Source organism: Tamandua tetradactyla, chromosome 3 (assembly GCF_023851605.1).
Source record: "Tamandua tetradactyla isolate mTamTet1 chromosome 3, mTamTet1.pri, whole genome shotgun sequence".
NCBI classification, from domain to species: Eukaryota; Metazoa; Chordata; class Mammalia; order Pilosa; family Myrmecophagidae; genus Tamandua; species Tamandua tetradactyla.
This window is the reverse complement of record NC_135329.1, coordinates 31,783,717-31,804,055: the sequence shown is the minus strand read 5'-3', so window position 1 is coordinate 31,804,055 and position 20,339 is coordinate 31,783,717. Positions and strand designations below refer to the sequence as shown.

Here is a 20,339-nt window from a genome sequence, read left to right as displayed (position 1 = left end):
GGAGTGAAAGCAGCAAGAAATTCTTACGTACAGCTTTTACAGACTTGTTTCATGACAAACCCAAAAAGAGCTCTTGTAAATTGTTATGCCCAGGGAAACTGTCAAAAACTTCTTCCTCATGACTCTTCTTCATGGAAGGAGGCAAATATTTTAAATTATCCCTTTTTAAATAGCCTCCCCCCAAAATCTTCATTTAGTCTCAATGAAAACCCATTGCAGCCAAACATAAAACTTCACTTCTTAATTATACTCTCTTTTTAGCCCTCAGAAAACAGGAAACTTAGAGGACAAAAGGTCTCCTCTTTTCCCTTTTCCAGAAAAAATGGGAAATGCCAACAGCCAATATAAACTAAAACACTGGGGAAGCATAGCCCTCCAGTGGGACTTTCAATTATAATATCATCCTCCAGTCTGTTAAAGACAGGGATAATAGAAATTCCCTATGCCCAGAATTTTATAGCTCTCTATCAAGATAGGGACCTAAAAAAATTACTTGTCACTTGTGTTATGCCTGTGTCTCAATTTCCATGAGAGAAGAAAATACTTGTTTGATAAAAGGCATGAGAAAATGTACCGCCAAGCTAATTATAATAAGCTCAGGGGAAAAAGGAAATTCTGGCTCTGTTCCAGGAGAGTAGTGAAAGCCTTAAAAAGTTACTTAAGTAAACCTGAATTCCTAGGAAGGTCAAATTTTGCTGGGCACCGATTTCATCAGCTAGTGTGCCCCTTACATTTGGAGATAGCTGCAAAAGCTCTTCATAGGCTCAGAAACTCCCACTAAATGACTTATTAAAAACTGCCTTTTCGGGGCGGGCCGCGGTGGCTCAGCGGGCAAGAGTGCTTGCCTGCCGTGCCGGAGGACCCCGGTTCGATTCCCGGCCCCAGCCCATGTGGGAAACAAACAAACAAACAAAATATAATAAAACAAGAAAATGTTTAAAAAATGTTTCCCTTTCTTCCTCCCTTCCTTCCTTCTCTGTCTTTCCTTCCCTTCCTCCCTTTAAAAAAAAAAAAACTGCCTTTTGTATCTTTAACAATCAAAACAAAGCCAGGGAGGAGGAGAAGGCAAAGGATCAGAGAACAGGCGTGGCTTATTGTCATTGTTAACAGTGCCTTGTCCTCTTGAGGTCACCCAAACTGTGTTTTCAAGCTTCAAGAGCCTCGCTTCAACTGTGAGTCAGAGGGCCACTGGCAAAGAGGGTGCCAGAAACCTTGAGACAACCCTCAACCTCGGACCCACCAGGGACTTGCCCCACGTGCCGCCAACATGGGCTTCAGGCCCAGGGACTGCACTGTGTCCCACAGTGAGGCAGGACAGCCCTTCAAGCTCTGCTTGCAGCAAGTGAAGAAGACTGAGGGTGCCCAAGGCCACATATGGCTCTACTGACTTCACATATGACCAACTCAGAGGAGCCCCAGGTGACATTCAGCAGGACGGGTAAGATTATGAATTTCTTCATTAACACTGGAGTCACTCTGTCCTCAACTGCTACTCCGGGTCTATCTCCACTTGGACTTTCCTAGTTATGAGAGTTAACAGCAAAGCCAAAACTAAAATCTCTGCCACCCCTTTCCTTTATAGGCTCAAGAACATTCTAGTGCCCCATCTTCTCATTGTTCCTGAATGTCCTACCTCCTTCTAGGGAACTTTGTTTTACTCCCTGCAGGCCACTTTAAGACCTTAACACCACCAAGTAGTGTTCACCCTTTTCTTTGCCCTGAGGCCCCTATAAATCGAGGCTTCATGGTTTCCTAGAGAAGACCCTTAAGCAAATAAGCCTGTCTGTATGGGATGAAACCATCCCAAGGCTAGCTCGTGAGTAACCCCTGACTATTCGGATTTTCAGTCCTACATCTTAAAAATGCATCTCTTCACCCTAACTCTCAATACCTATTTGCTGTTAAATGACTTAAAAAATAAGATTCCCACCCTACTTACTTAGGTATCAAAATAATCCTGATATATTTAAAAATACCTTAGCAGCAGACCTTATAGGCCTTCAACTGTCTCCAAGTCCATTCTACTATTGCGGTTGGCCAGTCCTAGTCAATGCTGCTCTCTGTTAAAACTGCTCTTAAAAAAGTTATACAAGGTTTTTCTTAATCATCTGAGTACTGTGTCTACAAGATAAACATTTTATATGAGAATAATATCCTTTTTACTGCTTATGTTAACCTTATCATCCTTTATTTCAGAAGACAAGGCTTCTCATTCTTAAAGGAAAACTGTTATAAAAGATGTGTTCTCTCACCTTATAAAAGTAAAATGCTAAAATAATGTAACATATTATCTTTAAAAAGTGTTTAAAAAGTATTACAATAATTAAAATAGATATTTCTAGGGTGGGCAACAGTAGTTCAGTGGCAGAATTCTCGCCTGCCATGCTGGAGACCTGGGTTCAATTCCCAGAGCCTGCCCATGCCAAACAAAAAACAGATGTTGTATCCTTCTGTTAGATAAGTTTGCATGGGTAAAATGTTATTCATGTATTTAGAAACTGTTTGTATCTTAATACTGATCTAACATTAAAAGTTACAAATCATGGGAACAACTAAATTTCCTCATCAGTTACACTACTCTAAGGCTTCTCTAAAAGTATAGGTGGTCAGCTATAAGGTAGAACTTCATCTTCAAAAAACGGACTTTGAAAGAGAAGCCAGGCAACTATAAAAATTATGTTCTATCTGTTTATTAACATAACCCTGTGTTCTAGTTTGCTAGCTGCTGAAATGTGTTATACCAGAAAGGGAATGGCTTATAAAAAGGGGGAATTTGTTAAGTTGCAAGTTTACAGTTCTAAGGCCATGAAATGTCCCAGTTAAAGCAAGTCTATATAAGTGCCCAAATTAAGGCACCAACAAGATGTTACCTTCACTCAGAAAAAGCCCATGAAGTTCAAGGTCTCTGTGTGCATGGGCTCTCGTGGTTCTTGTGGCTCTCACATGGCTCCACTGTTCTTTCTAAAAAATGTTCCCTCTCTTAAGGGATTCTAGTAAACTAGGCAAGACCCATATGGAATGGGTGGAGTCACATCTCCCTCTAATCAAAAGATAATACACATAATTGGGTGATGAGTCAAATCTCTGTGGAGATACTCTAATCAAATTCCCACCCAGCAATACTGAATGAGAATTAAAGGACATGGCTTTTCTGGGGTACACCACAGATTCAAACCGACACACCCTGGTAAATGTATAAAAAGTAAAACAGTACAAAACTTCTGCTATAGTTTGTTTATATAAAACAACTGTCAAATGTTTTTATTTCTGAAAGTAAATTCATTTTAAAATGCTTATAAAAATTAAAGCTTAAAATGTTAGCTCTTACAGCAATCACATTTACTCCTAAACTTTGTTATTTCTAAATTCTGAGATACTTTGCACTTTGTATAAACTAGTAGTTCCCTATAACTTTAAGTATCTGTGTAAGACTTAAAAGTTCTCCAGCTCTGAAAGTGAGCATTACTCATGTAATTATATCATTTACCACATGTAAATGATGCTGATCTAGTTAGGGCTAGGATAATAGAATATTGTCCAGGTTCTAAAACTTTATCGTCTGTGTGAGTCCAAAAAAGAGCCAGAGTATTTTAAGGAAAAAAAACGTATACATATATATTTTCAAAGTCTCTTAAACGAAAAAAAAAAAAAAAACAACATGTGAAACTATTAAACTTTCCCACCTGGGGAATTCCTTCTATACTCTTAAGCAATGAGGGATTCCAATTATTAATCCAAAACCCTGTGCCCAGGGACTTAAACTCAAAAAGCAAAATTAAGTTCCCTCCCCTGAGCTCTAAAACAAAACAAAACAAAGAAAGAAAAAACAATGTTTTCCTAGTCCTGCATGCTCATGCAACAGTGTAAAAAGAGCAAAAATTAACTTCTTCCCCACAGGAACAAGTTTCATTAAGGGCAAGCCTCTAAATCAAGGGCCTGGCCCATTTTCCTGGGAATCCCCAATGGTAGAGAGGGTAACTGGGGCTTCTGGGATGGGAAAGTTCAATATATATATATTTTTTTTCCTTCAGCCCCTCAAGAGACTCCACCAACACCTCCCAATTATCAACCCACCCCAGATATTACACCAAACTACACAGAACTACAAGGCCTGTTCCCACTCTGGACTCCAGGAGTCTGTGTCATTCAAATGAGCTATCCAGACAGGTTGACTTCGATTGTGTGTTACCGAAAATCTAGGTTCTAGACATAATAAACCTCTCTGCCCTTGGTCCCATACTGTAGGTGAGGGTCTAGAGTACCTATACTATCACCTTTTATCCTTTATTCTGATTTGCCTTAGACTCAGCCAGATTGTCTTCATTTTTAACTCTAATTGAGGACTGATTTTCCCTTCGGTTGCTTTAAAATGCTAACCTTCAGGTTAGCACGCCACCTCTGGGTCCCAGGTGTCACAGAGTTACTCAGAGTCCCAGGGAAATACCAGCTGATGCACATACAGCTCAGTGTCAGCATCCAGAAATATGTTTACAACTGCAGACTAAGAATGGCTGCATGAGGGCTTATACTCGAGGCTCTAATTTTCTTATAAGTATTTTCTGAAAGAGACTTTAGCATTTTTGTTCTTTTGTTTCTGGCTTATTTTGCACAACACATTATCCCAAAGTTTATTCAGTTAATAGCATGCCTCTCAATATCCTTTCTTTTTTGTAGCTATACCATATTCCATCCTATAAATGTATCATGGTTTTCCATTCTGCTTCTCATCATTGTACCCTTCAGCTCCCTTTATGGTATCATGGATAATTTCCCAAATAAACAAACCATATCTTACAGTATCCTCACTTGGTTGTACAATCAGCAGCACTCTCAATTTTAGAGAATTTTCATTGGGCTTTATCAGAGTCATAATAGCAGAATTATACAGAATCAAGGCCTGGGAGTTTCTTCCAGGAAGCCTCTTTGTTGCCCATATGTGGCCTCTCTCTCTTTCTCTCTCTCTCTCTAGGCCCAATTCTGCAAGGAAAGTCATTGCCCCACTCCCCACCTCCACTGCATGGGACATGACATTCACAGGTGAAAGTCTTCCTGGCAGGGTGGGGCATAGATCGTGGGGATGAGTCTGGTCCTAGCACCATGGGATCGACAATGTCTTCCAGACCAAGGAGAGGAAAATACATATAATAAAATAAGGCATCAGTGGCCAAGAGAGATCAAGTGGCGTCTAGAGGCTACTCTGGAGGTGACTCTTTTGCAAGCTTCAGTTAGATAGTGCTGATTGCCATAGTTTTCTAAACTCTGACCAGTATCACTCCTGTTGAGTCTTGAGAATACCTAGGGCACAAATTGAGACTCTATAAAGACATCATGTGCTAGGTTTGCTTTCCTGGAATCTATAATTCCCAGAAGGTTACTAAGTCAGATAAATCCTGAAACCCAGAGGGACCAGCCTCTCCAAGATTATCAATTAATTACTATCCCTTTTCTCTACATGAAAAAAGTCAGAATGGGCATTGCCCATCAAAAAAGTAATACTAAGATCTCTCGAGGGAATAACTAGGGCCAGTAGGGCAGCCAAAGCCTCAGCCTAATCAATTGAACCTTTTCTAAGTCTCATTCCCACACCTCTTAACTTGGCCCTCTTATTTCCCAGTTAAACAGGAATGAACCGTGTAGCTAAAATTCACTCTTAAACTGGAATTCCCTTCCCTCTTCCCCAGTCTTTCTTAGCTAATACCTCTTCTAGACCCACTCACTTCTATCCTCCCCTTGCTATAAATTGGCCCTTGCATTTTTAAACTTCTCGCCAAGTTTAATTCTTCCAGGCTTGAAACTTTTCGCACCAAGCCAATGCTGACACAAAAAACTTCAGTCATTCTAACCACCCCTCCCCGTTCAGATATGACAGCCAGAAAGTTCTGTGCCCTGTTAAGCAGGACCTACACCCCCAACAGGCCAGAAGCAGCTATAGAAGACAGAGCCTCATTCCTCAACAGCCCTTAAGATTAAGGGCTGAGAACTCTCTGAGGGGGAATTTGAGGTAGGCTAGAACAGAGAGAGAGGGGAGGGAACAAACAAACAAACATGAAGAAGCCCTTAAACAGGAATGGTTAATCAAGGTCAGGAGGACCTGTGTCCTGGACAGACAAACTGCCTGGGGGCTACCCACTTACAAGAATCACCCAGCGATAGCCAACCCATCTGGAGCCAAACAACTCCCACCTGAGTGGGTATCTAGCTACAGGGTGGAGCCAAATGAACCCCACCTGAGTGAGTAATCCACAGGGAAGTGTAGAGCCAACCAACCTACCCGAATGCGGTATCTACTTCCAGGCACCATCCTGGAGAGAAGGGAGAAGAGAAGAAAAAGCCCTGAACAAGGAAAGGGGAGGGGGAGTAAGTAAAACTAATCCATGAAAGCAAATGGCCCCACGTTGCTTACTGCCTCTCTCGTCTCATTCACCTCTGTCTTTGCAAGTGTGCCCCCATGTCCTCTAACATGTGTACCTAATAAATTTTCTGTCTTCTTAGTCTGAAAAAAAAAGTTATAACAACTTGGAAAAGTTTGACAGCTCCTTAGTTAAATATGCACCTGTGGTAGTTAGAGTTAGTTGTCAACTTGGCCAGGTGAAGGTGCCTAGTTCTATTGCTGTGGACATGAGCTGATGGCATGTGAACCTCATCTGTTGCTGATTACATCTGCAGATGGCTAGGAGGCATGCCTGCTACAATGAATGATGTTCGACTTAATTGGCTGGTGCTTAAATGAGAGACTCAATGTAGCACAGCCCAAGCAGTTCAGCATATCTCGTCTCAGCACTCGCAGCTCAGCCCAGGCCTTTAGAGATGCAGAAAGAAATCACCCCAGGGAAAGTTGTTGGAACCCAGAGGCCTGGAGAGAAGTCCAGCAGAGATCACCCTGTGCCTTCCCATGTAAGAAACAACCTCAGTTGACAGCCACCTTTCCTCTGAAGAACAAATGAAATAAATCCCCTTTTATTAAAAGCCAATCTGTCTCTGGTGTGTTATGTTCCAGCAGCTAGCAAGCTAGAACAGCACCTATCACATGACCTAGCCATTTTACTCCTAGATATTTACTTAAGAGAAATGTAAGCACTTGTCAAAGACTCATATGAATGTTCATAGCAGCTTTATGTGTTATAGTCACAAATGGAAAAAAAAAGACCATCCACAGATGAATGAATAAATGTAATGTGCTATATTCATACAATGAAATACTAAGCAATAAAGAGGTATGAATTAATGAGACATGCAACAAAACAGATGAACCTCAAAACATTTATATTGAGTGTAAGATGTCAAAGCTATTTTATTCTGGTTATATTCAATTATAGAAATTCAAATTCAAATTAATCTCTAATGATAGAAACCAGACTGGTGACCACCTCAGAATAATGGGTGGGGAAAGAGGTCAGGGAATGAGGGGTTACAAAGAGCCACAGAAGTATTTTGAGGGGTGATGGATGTATTTATTATCTTGCAGTGATGGTTTTATAGCTGTAAACATATGCCAAAATATATCAAATTACACATTTTAAATGTGTAATTTTTTGTGTGCTAATTACATCTCAATAAATCCTTTAAAAGGTGAAATCCAACAGTGAGGTACTAACAGTTTTAGGAAAAGCATCAACAATGAAAACCAAAGGCATCTCTTGAGATGTCCCAAAAGGCCCTCAGGAAGGTGTCTGAAAAGGTTCATGGTCTCATGCACCCCCAGTGCCTAGTGCAGTTGTTCAATTGTGGATGCTCAAAAATTCAGAAACTTATTTTGTGTACGTCACCAACCTTCTTCCCCATGCCCCATCATCCTACTCCTCAGCTGTAAAAATTTAACCATTAACACACACACACTACAGCTGCCCTTAGATTTCCTTCTTCCAATGTCACTGGCCTTCCTTCAGTTTCCCTGAACTACCCTGCTCCTTCATATCTTAGGGTCTTTGCACTGCCTCTGTCTGCAATATGCCCTCTTTGGATTGCATTCTGCACCCCCCTTGGCCCGTTAATTCTCATGAATCTTTCAGAATTCAGCCCAAATTCCCCTTCCTCAGGTTAAATCAATGTTTACTCTTTTATAACACACAATGATTTTCCCTCAGAGCTCTACCCACAGTTTTTAATTATATATTTGGAAAACTTTTAATGTCTCTTTTCCCCTACGAGACTGTGGTTTTTTATGATGCCCTCACATTAAATATGAAGTGAGCAATCATATTTGGCTCACCTGGTGCCCACTTCATCTCACACAGACTCTGGCACATAGAAGAGACTCAATAAATACATTTTGAGAGAAAAAGCAATGAGAAGATCTTAACATTATCAGTGAACTCCTCTGGTCTACAAATTACTTTTACAGGTGCTTGGGAGATCTGGCTCTGGAGTTATTCCCTTTGCTTCTGCCTCCATGGGGACCACAGGATAGCAAAATAACAGCTATATAGCGAGAGGAAGGTTAGTGGCCCATAGAGAAGTCATTTCTTATGAAGATGCACAGAGTAAATTGTTGTCCAAGAATATCTGCCCCACACCCATTGTTGATGTCAGGAGGAAATGTTCTTGGTGTCCCTATGTTCCAGCTGGAACTTAATACATTTCAAGGAAATTGTAGGCAGAACTCAGATGGAAATGTCTAAATTTTCAAGGACAAAGAGGACATCTTGGAACCAATACATGGTGAAAAAAGATTGTTTCCTAGAAATTTAATCAACTATTTCAACAAATTAATAATGTTTAGAAAAGGTCACTGATCATTCTGGAACCAAGATGGAGTCATAAAAAAATGAATGAGATGAAAAAGTCTCATAAAATGATCTTTTCTTTTTTTCATAAAACTCAACAACTACCACATGGGGAGTACAAACTATGTTTCAGGATCTGTACCAAGTGCATATATAATATATATCATATTTAATTTTCCCAGTAACCCTGCAACACAGGTCTTATCATCACCACTTTACTCATGAGGAAACTGAGTCTCAGGCTATCATGTGACTTCATCAAGTTCATTCACTTTAAAAGGCAGATCCAACATTTTCACCCAGCTTTGTCTGATGTTATCTACAGCTACTTCTGTAGTATTTCTTGATTTCAGCAAGGCATTTTCCCCATGCACTGATCACCATTTTGTGGCTATTTTCTGATCATCATTTTTTTTTTACCTAGAAGATAGCTTTCTTAGGGGAACTCATAAATTTAAGGCATTATATGCAAAGCGTTAGTCAACAGTTCTGTGTCTATGTGGAAGGAAAGCTGGTTTTACTTGGGAAACCAAGTCTGACTGGTTGGAAGTGACTGTGCCAAGTCCTCTGTGTAGCAGAATTCTGAAGGTGCCTGCAGGCTTAGCAGGAAAGAGTACCACAATCTACCAGCAATGCCTGCTAGAGGTGGGGGTCAGGGGAGAAGGAGGGTCATGAATGGCAGTACGGTGACAAATTATGCCAATTATAATAGATGCTTTAAGACCTTAAACATGTGACATGTCTTTCTAAGTGAACTGTCCAGTTCAATACTTTGTGTAAGGACTTTTTAAGAAGACAATGAAACCTATGCATGATACAAAACGGAGAGGGAAACAATTTTTAATGTCAACATCTAAATTAAAAGTATGCTCACAGATTGAAATTCAGGGCCTAAACCAACCAAACAGAAGTCAACAAAGAATGAATGGAGATTCCTATAACCCAGGATAAAATGATAAGACTAGAACAAGTGTACAAGAACATGAATAAAGAGACAGCTAGTTCATGTGAGAAAGATTCATGCTTTTATTGGCCACTATAGGCCAACAGGATGACTGGACTGCATTTTTAGAAGGATATCAATATCTAGGTTAAGCCTACTTAAAATTAGGCCTACAAATCACCCCCCAGGAACCCCTTTTGTTGCTTAGATGTGACCTCTCTCTCTAAGTCGACAATGCAAGTGAACCCACTGTCCTCCCCCGCCCTCCCACCCACCCACATGGGACATGACTCCCAGGGGTGTAAATCTCCCTGGCAACATGGGACAGAACTTCTGGGATCAGCCGGAACCCAGCATCAAGGGATTGAGAAAACCTTCTTGACCAAAAGGGGGAAGAGAGAAATGAGGAAAGATAAACTGTCAGTGTCTCAGAGATTTCAAACAGAGTCAAGAGGTTATCCTGGAGGTTATTCTTATGCATTATATAGATACCCCTTTTCAGTTTATGGTATCTGAGTGGCTAAAGGGAAGTACCTGAAACAGTAGAGCTGTGATCCAGAAGCCTTGTTTCTTGAAGATGATTGTATGAAGATATAACCTTTACAATATCACTATGCGATTGGGAAAACCTTGTGTCTGGGGCTCCCTTTATCTAGGGTATGGACCGATGAGTAAAAAATATGGATAAAAAAATAAATAAATAACAGGGGAACAAAGGTTAAGATATATTGGGGAGATGGAAATACTAGTGGTCAATGAGAGGGAGGGGTATGGTATGTATGAGTTTTTTCTTTTTCCTTTTTATTTCTTTTTCTGGAACGATGCAAATGTTCTAAAAATTGATCATGGTGATGAATATGTAACTATATAATTATATTGTGAGGCATTGATTGTATACCATGTATGGAATGTTTCTGCGTTAAGAAACAAAAAAAGACATTATGGTGAAAAAAAATATTTAAAAAGGATATCAATATCATAGAGATCAAAAGACATACAAGTCCCATTGAACTCTCTCCTTAGGTCAACCCTGTCCAATAGACAGGTTCTAGTGTTCCAAATGGTGGTGGAAGCATTCTAAATCTGCACTGTCCTATATGGTAGCCACTAACTACTTGATACAGCTAGCCTGACTGAGGAACTGGATTTTTAACTTTAATTAATTTAAATTTAAGTAGCCACATATGGCTAGAGGTGACCATGTTGCATAACGCAACCTTAGACCATAGTTCACAAATAATCTTTGTTTCTGGACCAAGGGCATCAAGTCGCGCATGGTCAGCAAGTGTGAACTCAGATTTCATAAGGACTGTAGAAAGTTATTCAAGCTTATAAATATGATTATTTGGGGAGAATGAGTCCTGTCTTTAAACATCCTTGGGTAGCTCCTGAGAAAGGGAGTCAGACATTCCTAGTGGCACCCAAGGATAGGGCCAGGACCAGTGATTTGAAAACCACAGGGGGAGGATTTCTTTATAATATCAAAATAAATTTGCAGCACTTCTCCCCCCGCCCCCCCCCCAAAGGCTATATCTTGGGTCCTTGTTTCCTCACATATAAAATGAGGGCTGTCATCTGAATCATCTGTAGGACTCTTCCAGATCTAGGACACTGTGATTTTACGTATCAAAACATGATATTTAAAAATTATTTTTACTTAATAAGCATGAACTTAGAAAAGGAGCATCTTTTTACAATATTTTTTAACATTTATGGAAGGGATTTCACCTTCCTTATTTCTTTCTGTGAGGGTCTTGGCAGGAAACAGATGGCACACTCAAACTGGATCCATAAGGAGAGTTTCATGCAGGGAATATTTACAAAATGAACAAGGTTCAGAGAAACCTTAAAAAGATAGTGTTGCAGACCACAATTGGCAAATGCTGCTAACACCCATACACGGTCAACCCACAGGGACCTATAGGGAGAACTAATACCTTGGCCTTACCCATCTTCTACCAACAATCCCCTACCAGCGCCTCCTATTGGCCAAATCCAAAATGAAGCAAGAAAGCTATTGTCACGGTTGGTATAATACTCCCAGGGCACAAAGCAGGATGGAGAAGAGTGGATTATGGATCCTGAGGGACAAAAATATGATATTCAGCACAAGTTAACTCTTCTGTCTTTCAACAACCATATCCACTCTTTGTCTAGGCAAAGAATTCATGTTCCCAACACAAGTCCCGTTAACAAACATCATGTCAATTTGGTCATATTCCCAGAAGAAACTAAAATGTTAGTTACCTCCAGCAATCTTCAAATAAGGTACTGGGTAAAATGGAGTGGGGAAGGGACAATCAATTTACCTAAAACATTACATGAGACTTAAATTGATATAACACAGCTCCCTTCTTTTACCACCCATTCCATAATCTCCCTTCCCTCTGCCAACAACTCAGCAGGGCAGGGTTCTTTACCTGCTGGGCAATCCATACCTTTATTCCCATTGGGTCCAGGAGTCTATACGTAATCCTCCCTGCTCCCACAGTTTCTTCTTGGTAGTTAGGATAATTCATCTCAGTCCATATAGTCACTCCCTTACCTGTCTATTGGTTCATCAACATAAGGAGCCAAAAAATGGATGGGGGATGAGAGCAGTTTCTACATCAAATTTAATGGAAGTATATGTTCCCTAATGGCAGTTCTGATCCCTTTGAGTGCTGGAGCCTTCAAACTCATCCAGTCCATGGCCTCTGGAAAATGTTGAAGCAAATATTTCTTCGGTGAATTATTTGGCATTATGATGAAAGGGATCATTCCAGTGTCCATGTTTTGATTCCCAGACCTGTGCAGTTAGGATCCTGGGGAGACAGCACCAAATATTGGGTGCTGATCTAAGTCATATTCCACATGATACATCTTATTTTTACAGTTGCAACCCATCTGTAGGTGGGTGTAGTAACCAAGTCTTCAGCAGACCATTCCTCAAGCCAGCTGCTTCTAAGTGATGGGGAATGTGGTATGACGAGTGAATTCTGTGACCAGGAACCCATTAACATACTTCTTTCACTATAAAATATATTCTTTGGCTAGAAGCATTGTCGTGGACTGTTATACCATTATGATATAATATAGGCACACTATCCAGGGTGCTTAAAGGAGCTCCATGAACAGTGGTGCAAATTTGAACCTGGAATATGTATCTAGTATCTAAGCACAAATCAACATCTGCTCCATGATAGAAAAAGTGCAATATAATTAAAATGCTACCAGGTAGCTGGCTGTACACACACACACACACACACACACACACACACACACACACACACACAGTCAGTGAACAGGGCCAGATTGGGGTATTCATTTTTGGATACTCATTAATGGTGGAAGTCAGATCAGGCATGGTGAGTCTATGTTTCTGAGTTCATGCATAGCTTCTATTCCTGCCACATGATTACTTTATGAGTTCAAGGAGCGAGCACTAATGTAGATGGGGAAAATGGCTCATATGCACAGGTTGAGGTATCCTAGCCATTTGCTTACTGACTCCAAAGTGGATGGAGTCTGGTAAACACTTATGTGGAACATGAATACTTTCATACCTTGTGCTCATTTCAAGAAATTTATCCAAATAATTTTTCTCTAGACTTCATTTGCATCAATCTTAACATTTTCTTCTTTTCTTACCTTGACCATTAGACACTAGTGATGAGTCAGTATTGACACATACCTCTGGTGATTTCTCCTTGCATATCAAGTGGCTAACCACATGTACTACTCAAATTGTTGCCCACCAGGAGAGTTTTCTCAACACTGTCATTCAGGGTAATCCAAGTAGTGCTGTAATGTGAATTCTACAGTGAGGAGCCATCTGCTAACCAGGCCCACAACTTTCTCCTTCTTTAACTAGTCATGGGAAACTCCTTACAAGGTCACTGGAGTTGGGCTGAAAGAAAGGGGGGGAAGAATCATGTGAGATCTATCAGACAAGTGCTGAAAATGGAGAGTGTACAGCTCTTCACTCCTAGGTTTACCATTGGTGTCGCTAGTCTTTTCAGTTTTCTCAGAGACAAGGTATTGTTTGTTTATCTACTATTTTGGGAGTAGGGGAGTCTGAAGATCTTTATGTGTCAGGGAACTAAAATGGGGATTTTGTCAGTTATATCATAGATATATCGATTCCCCCTATACCTCTGGAAATGGGAAAGAACTTCAGTTATGTTACTCAAATTCAGACTCGCTGGGAGACAGACATGAAACAAGATGCTGCCTATCACCTGATCTTTAAAACTCCTGCTCTGCCCAGTGGACCATGGTGACATTTCAGGTTTCCAAGGATTAGCATAAGTTCATAGCCAGTATTTAAGAACAGCTAGAGAGCTGGATTATTTCCATTTCTCCAGTGTGTAGCCACCTGGGTAAATGGCTCCTGTTCCCACTGGGGAAAGATTGGAGCAATATTCAAGGTATATAATTCTCAAGGTGTAGCAAAGTCCTTTCTCAAAAGGATCCAGCCTCCTTCTCACTTTTGACTTTGTTCTGCTCTGCATGCAGAGGAAAGTTACTTTCTAGCTTTGCCCCATACTCATGATGCAACCTAGGGTATACATCTGTGCCTAGTTTCCAATAAGATGCCTCCTTCAATTTGACTACTTCAAATGTCAATTCTCAAATTCCTTTGCTGATTCCTCCTCCTTTACCAGAACGCTATATGTTGAAATGCCTCAACATTCAATCCTCATAGTCTCTCTTTCTATATTCCCTCATTAATGATCTCAGCTAGTTACAAGGCCTCAAATGCCATCTATGTATTGGTGATTCTTAAATTTCTCTTTCTCTAATCTCTCCCAAGCTCCAGACCCAAATAGCAAATTGCCATACCCCACATCTCCCCTAGGATGCCTAAGAAATCTCTCAGACTGAACAATATTCATTTACTCATCTCCATCCATATCTGCTCCCTCCAAGTAAATAGCATCACCATCTATACAATTTCATAGGTGAAAGAGAGAGAGAAAAACTGTTTCAAAATTTCCAAAGGCTGCACAATTAAATAGAATAGCTGCAAAAAAAAACATTACCATGTCCTTAGAAGTTTCCATAATCTGGATTCTGCCCACCTCTCTGTGATCCCTCTTCAAAACCCTTCTTCACTTATTCCAGACACACTGGCCTTTCTGGCTCTCCAATACCAGAAATTCTCCCCTGTCTTAGCAAATACTTCCTGACCCTTCTGTTTGGAAAGCTTTGTCTTCAAGCAACCAAAGTGTGGGTGCTGACAGTCACTAGGTATGTTATTACCACTTAGGTATTCCTGAGATGCTGCCTCCTTTTTGTAGTTTAGACCACTCAGGTCTCAACTTATGTTTCACTACCTCAGGAAGACCTTCCTTGGTGAGCCTGGATAAAACAGTCCTAAATCCAACTCCACAAGCCCTCAGATATGATTTATTATCTTTTTCCTAATTATTTTCATATCATTTATCAGGACCTGAAATCATCTTATTTATTAATTTATATATTTATTGCTTATGTCTCCCACCTGTGGTAAAAAACCTGTGGTTTTGCATATAAAAATTCTTAAGGATTTTGAGTATGCTTTGTGCTCTGTTTTATCTTTGAACTTGATTGGTACTTGGTCCATGATAGACACTCAATAAATATGTGTTAAATGACTAAGTTACATGAGTCCTCAGAACTGAAGTAGAGAAGGAGACACATTTTAAAACACATGATTTTATTTTTGCTTTCCCTTGCCACATTGTGGCAGGTGGTTTAGTATAGCAGACCTCTGACAGAATGGCTACTGAGGTTTACAGCCTTAACCTACACAATTAGAATATCTTGAGGATGTTTTTGAAGTGAAAGAAGAATTGCTGTTAGGCCATGTATTGTCTGTCCTTAGAGCTGCATTTCATGGCTTCTTGGGCCTGCTGGCTGGTTGTGCAGGACTTGAAGGATTTCATCATTGTATTAACAATTCAGTCTGGACAAGCTCTGGCACATAAAAGAAAGCTAAGCTCCCTCACACACAACCTCACATACATCAACTTTCCTCCACACATAATGCTCAAGTGTGGGGTGTTGTAGGGGCAATGATTTGAAAGTGTGACCCCATAGACCACTCACATCAAAGTCACATGAGGGGCTTATTAAAAATGCTGGTTCCTGGATCCCACCCCACAACTACTGAAGCAGCATCCCCAGGGATTGACCTTGTTCACAAGCTCCCAGGTGATTCTCATGCCCACTGGGGACTGAGAGCCCAGGCGGCTGCACAGAGGACACAATGGAAGACCTACTTGCAAGGGAGCTGTGCACCCAGGGGAGCAGCAGGGCGACCGGGAGCAGAAGCTCTGCTCTGCCATCCCTCCACCGTTTCATTGGACCCTGGTCTTCACCACAGAGGCTGGAGATGCTTCAGGTGGTGCAGCCCATTTCAATGCCAAAGCACCAAGTGGAGGGCTTCACTCTCCATGCCTGTTATCTCACAGCCCAGCCTGACTGCCGAGGTCACAGTAAAGCACTGTGTGTGGTGGGCAGAGCCCAGACTAGCAGCCAGGAGGAAACCTGAGCTCAGGACCTGATGATTTCAATGATCTAGCTCCTCTGGCCCTGGGGAGGTCAGTATAGAACTGGGAGGTGAGAGGAGGCGAGAAGGGAGGACACCACATGCAGCTGTGCTCCTGTGAGGCAGGGCATCCAGGATTCATTAATGTGCCAGGACAAAATAGCATGAAGGTACTGTCCAGGAATAGCCTTAGTTAATAAGAATGGATCTGAAGCTGCTGGTCCAAACAGGTCAGGAAATGCAGTGGACAGAGCACAGAATTGGACTCCTACAAACAAGATCTTATGACTTACTTTCTATGTGAGAACTCAGGAAATTATTTAACTCTGATCCTCAATATCCCTTTTTCATTTTTCTTTTGGTAAAATGTGGATAATAATAGTACTTTTGGAGCTGTTAAGAAGAGATAATGTATACATCTAACACTGCAATGTTCATTCCTCCACTTATTTTTTCATGTAAAGAAAGCCACCTTTATAAATAAGAGATGTCTGAAGTCCCTAATCACAAATCATCTACATGATGTTTTTCAAAAATGTTTTTTTCATTCAGCCACCATTAAGGACCTACACACCAGGCTGGCCCAGGCATCTGAAACAACGATCAAGTGAAATATAGGCCTTGTCTCCTAGGAGTTCACAGTGTAATAAGAGAAACAAATCGGTTAAAAAAAAAAAAAAGCTAATTTTAATACAATATGCTTGTGATGGTTAAGTTCATATGTCAACTTGGCCAGATTTTGGTGGCTAGTGGTTTGGTCAAACAAGCACTGGCCTGATTACTACTGTGAGGAGATTTTGTGAACTTAAATCATCAGTAAGTTAACCGTTATCTATGGCTGATCATATCTACAATCAACTGAGGAGACTGCCTTCAACAATGAGAGAAGTCTCATCCAAACAGTTGAAGGCTTTAAAAGGAGATTTCCACAGTCAGAAGAGAGAATTTCCATCTCTAGCTCAGCCAGCCAGCTTCTCCTGGGGAATTCACTGAAAACCTCCATTGTGGTTCCTGCCCCATGGAATTTGGACTTGCCCATCCCCACAGTTGTGTGAGACAACTCTTTTAAAAATCTTGTAATATTTACAGACATCTTCTTTTGGTTTTGTTTCCTTAGAGAACTTGGATTAATACAGTGTTGAATGGAGCTGGGTAACTGGAGGTCAGAGATGAGCCCCATCCAGCCTAAAAGGAAGATGTGTGAATGGTTGGTGAGTGGAAAGGTGCCATTGGGGCCCACACAGGGGGACAGCAGGTCACGGGGGGTGGAGTAGGGGGGTGGCAGATGCCATTCCAGGTAGAAAGGACCACACGAGTGAAGGCAAAGAGTCTGCTTGAGAATACGATGTGAGGCTGCAGTGGAACCTAGGGGCCAGTCACAGTCTCAAGCTCAAACCTGAATAAATACTTTCCCTGATTTAAAGGTAGAGAATAATTCTGATTAAAAAAAAAATCATTGTGGATGTGACAAGTATGTAGAAAACAACTATTATTGCTAAAGTTGCAAAGAGCTGGTGGTATACGTGTTTTCCAAAGAATTTCAATCATGGTATTTCCCATTTGGGAGACTATGGGACTTTTTCCCTCCCAAGCTCTATAAAGTTTATATTATAGCACTTAGAAATATCTTATCTAAATAAGTAAAAGTCAAAAAATCAGGCAGTTTGTATTATTGGGCTGTAGTCTTTTATTTGAACACGCATTTCTCATAGCTGTTAGCAAAACATTAGAATTCATCAAGCGAATGCACGTCTTTTCTCTGCCACAAGGAAGGCTAAAAGCCCCTTACACGTCTTGATTCACCAGAGCAAAGCGTTTTGGTGAATGATTCACTGAGGCTGTAAATGTTTGCAAATATTAAGGCACTGGAGGGTACGAGTACATGTGAGGTGGAACAGGGCATAGGTAAACAATTCCCAACATCACCCATATCCTGTCCAACAATCTCCCAGTTTAATTCCTTAGCTTCTATGGCAGGCACTCAGAGTTCGAAAAGGATGAACACAGCATATTCATTATCTTCCTTTAGATCCCAAATGATACCAAAAAATTCACATTATATCGACTTGCCATTGCATTTTATGTAAATTAGACCTCAATAAACCAGAAATTAAAAAATGCCTTTGCACTTTGTGTACTTCAAAAAGCCACTGACATCAATTACAAAATAATTGTTCAATCTGTTTAAAGCTTTTTTTTTTTTTTCGCTGTAATCTCAAGGCCGAGCCACGGAGCAGAGATTATTTCTTAATACCAACAGGACAGGACACCCCCGTGCCCCCCAGTCCGCAGTATCCGTCGGGGTTCTTGCTTAGGTACTGCTGGTGATAATCTTCCGCGTAGTAGAACGTCTGGCCCTCTCGGATGTCGGTGGTGATGGGGCCGTAGCCGCTCTGGGAAAGCACCTGTGGGGAGAAAGGAGCCATGAGAGACTGGGTGCTTCACAGAGATCACTGGGGAGGAGCAGCGGGCTCGGGGCAGCCCAGGTTTCAGGGAAACAGACAGGGGTGGCTTAGGCTGTGCACTGGGTAGTTCAGGACTGGACTCTGCCACTTCCCAACTGGGTTTTTCGGGAAAAGCCCTTGTTTCCCTGTGCCTCAGTTTACCGGGATTTGAGTCAGGTGTTCTGACTCCTTAGTTTATGCCCACCCCCTACACCAGTGCTGCCTCAGTTGTCTGCAGGGGAGCCGCGGTGTGGATCCTGTCAGTCTGTTTGAGACAGGCCCCAGTGATCTCCCAGTGGAAACAGCAGAAAGGGGTGGCTCCCTGGCTGCCCTTGAGGAAAGGAGATCATCCAGTCCTTATGGGGATCAGGGACCCTGCTAGGATCCCCTGGAGAACAGAGAGTCATCTAGGAACTGAGAGCCAGGCCAGGGAGCCTGGGGAGTCAGATCAGGGGAGGACATGGCCTGAGGCCTTTGTCAACTCATCACCCTCTCTGACCTAGTTTAAATCTGGATGGTCTGGTGACATCTGCTGCAAGGGAGAGAAACAGACACGTAAACACAAACTGGAGAAGGAGAGCAGAACTATTTAGGGCAGGAGACAGATTAAGAAAGAGAAAGTTCTCCCTATGGATCTTAGCCTGCTTTTTTTTTTCCCTTTTGCATTTCAGCTGTGCCCTAGTTCTTCCTTATTACAGGCCGCTTGGAGCATTTGAGCACAAGGCGACAGAGACTCAACCTCAGTTCCATTGATTCTATTTGGCACAGAGGTGCCAGAAGAGCCCTGGATTTGTGCTTCATAAGGGAATTGACTGTCTGTTGGGTCCATTTGAGAAGAAGTCTTCAAATCTGCCAAGTATGGTAAATCCAATATTAATATACAGAATTATTCCACTGCTTCAGCTTTTTCTGAGCACTTTCACGATTTTTTCTGAATTGCCTTTCATCCCTCTGAGCCAGAATGAGGCAGCTGGAGGATCCTAAAGCCATGCAGGCCTGGGCTGATAAGCAAAAGGATCCAGCTAAAGTGGGTGAACTGGACAAAGCAGCCCAGAACCAGCCAGTTTTCTCTCAGGGGTTAAAAATGAGAATGAGGAGACATTCTAACTTCAGTTTTGACAATTTTTTTTGTAAACTAGCAATTTTGGAGGGTTTACCATATGTCACACTCTATGCTAAGATTTCACAGTGTTAATTTTTAGGCTCACAACAACCATATGAAGGAAATACTATTATTATCATCCATATTTTAAAATGTATGTCAGATATTGTTCCTTCAACACTGACCTTCTAAGCTTGCCCTAGCACTACATAGGCTGGAAGCTTGGAAACTACATTTTCCAGATTTTATTGCCAGCAATGTTCCAGTTTAGATTCCATTAATGAAAGAGACTTAGATGAAACTTGGAAAACCAAACAAAAGGAGAAGCTACTATTCTCAAGTTGCAGCTGTACGAAGGGGAGCAGGTGCCTGCAGCCAGCAGATGCAAGGTTTTTCCAGTTCCTTCTGGCCGTGCTCCTGAGAACCATTCACTTTGGTGCTGCAGGCTATTAAGATCCTTGGCAATGATTTCTGGCAATTTCTGTAACCTCTTGGTATCCTTAAATATAGAGGTGATTTTCCCTGACCTTCACTCTAATAGCCTTTATAAAGATTCTGAAAACACCCCATTCCCTGTGCGAAACCCATCCTACATGAAATACCTAGAATACTT

General features: G+C 41.3%; 1 protein-coding gene and 3 long non-coding RNA genes across 6 annotated transcripts in view; 2 read left to right on the top strand and 2 right to left on the bottom strand.

Annotated features, from left to right (window-relative positions):
- The window catches only part of LOC143677213 (uncharacterized), a 352,942-nt gene that overhangs the window by 145,351 nt on the left and 187,252 nt on the right, over positions 1-20,339 (top strand). The gene's annotated exons all lie outside the window — the stretch shown is intronic.
- Positions 12,303-16,102, bottom strand: LOC143676010 (uncharacterized). Its single transcript, XR_013171755.1, has 3 exons — positions 15,912-16,102; positions 13,340-13,555; positions 12,303-12,470 (listed from the first exon to the last, which is right to left on the bottom strand). It is a non-coding gene; the product is annotated as an uncharacterized LOC143676010 (long non-coding RNA).
- On the top strand, positions 16,170-20,194 carry LOC143677212 (uncharacterized). Its single transcript, XR_013172448.1, has 3 exons — positions 16,170-16,350; positions 17,298-17,391; positions 19,296-20,194. It is a non-coding gene; the product is annotated as an uncharacterized LOC143677212 (long non-coding RNA).
- The window catches only part of MSRA (methionine sulfoxide reductase A), a 559,731-nt gene continuing 557,235 nt past the window's right edge, over positions 17,844-20,339 (bottom strand). For all 3 annotated transcript variants that reach the window (XM_077152948.1, XM_077152946.1, XM_077152945.1), the window contains exon 6: positions 17,844-18,585. In XM_077152948.1, coding sequence (XP_077009063.1) covers positions 18,421-18,585 — 165 coding nt within the window. In that variant the 3' untranslated portion in view covers positions 17,844-18,420. The remainder of the gene's footprint in view (positions 18,586-20,339) is intronic.